At 62.7% G+C, this 722-nt stretch overlaps 1 protein-coding gene across 1 annotated transcript in view; it reads left to right on the top strand.

Annotated features, from left to right (window-relative positions):
• The first annotated feature begins 637 nt into the window (after positions 1-637).
• RAB44 (RAB44, member RAS oncogene family) overlaps positions 638-722 on the top strand; it is a 13,457-nt gene continuing 13,372 nt past the window's right edge. The window contains exon 1 of the mRNA XM_031062896.1: positions 638-692. Coding sequence (XP_030918756.1) covers positions 638-692 — 55 coding nt within the window. The remainder of the gene's footprint in view (positions 693-722) is intronic.

Below are 722 nucleotides of genomic sequence, written 5' to 3'. Positions count from 1 at the left end.
CTGGTCCTGTGGGACTCCACAAGACCCTCTTCTGGCATTAAGGGGTTTGGGCTGGTTTTGGGCTCCGTTCCCATTTCTGGTGCACACTGAGATGTAGCAGGATCTGTTTCTCATGGCAAAGGGAGGGGGCAGAGGGCTGGAGGAGCTGCAGTGCCCCCAGGCTGGGAGGGGAGAGCTGGGCTCAGCCAGACCCAGCACGGCCCCAGCTCTGCGTCAGCGCTCCCCACGCTTTCCTTCCCTCACAGCTTCAGCTTTGCCACACAAAGGACAGCCCCTCTTGGGGATGGCACGGTGGCTCTTGGTGACACAACCCCCCACCCAGGCTGGGGACAGGGCACTGGGGGTCCCCAGCTGAGGCTCCACGAGCCTGGGCGAGCAGCAGCGCGGTGGAAACCTGCCGAGGGCTCCTGCGCTCTGCCCGGAGGTGACTCACGGCTGTGAAAACTGGGGGAGGATTTCAAAAGCTGCTGCTGAGCTCTGAGAAGGCAGGTGGAACCAGCACGTCTTGCTCAGACCTCCAGCATCACCTTGGCTGCTCCTTTCCTGGTGTCACTTCCTGGCTGTGTCACCTCCTGGGTGGCCCTTGCTGGCGCCCTGTGCATCTTCCACAGCCAGGGAAGAGATTTCCATGGGAAAGATGTGGGGAGATTTGGGATGGGTGCTTGGCTGGCGGCAGGAGCAGTGTTTAGCAGGTGGGAGCTGGGCTGGGGGCCCCTGGGCGG

Source organism: Geospiza fortis, unplaced genomic scaffold (genome assembly GCF_000277835.1).
Source record: "Geospiza fortis unplaced genomic scaffold, GeoFor_1.0 scaffold391, whole genome shotgun sequence".
NCBI classification, from domain to species: domain Eukaryota; kingdom Metazoa; phylum Chordata; class Aves; order Passeriformes; family Thraupidae; genus Geospiza; species Geospiza fortis.
Note: the sequence above shows the minus strand (reverse complement) of the source record. Positions and strands in the feature narration are given on the sequence as shown.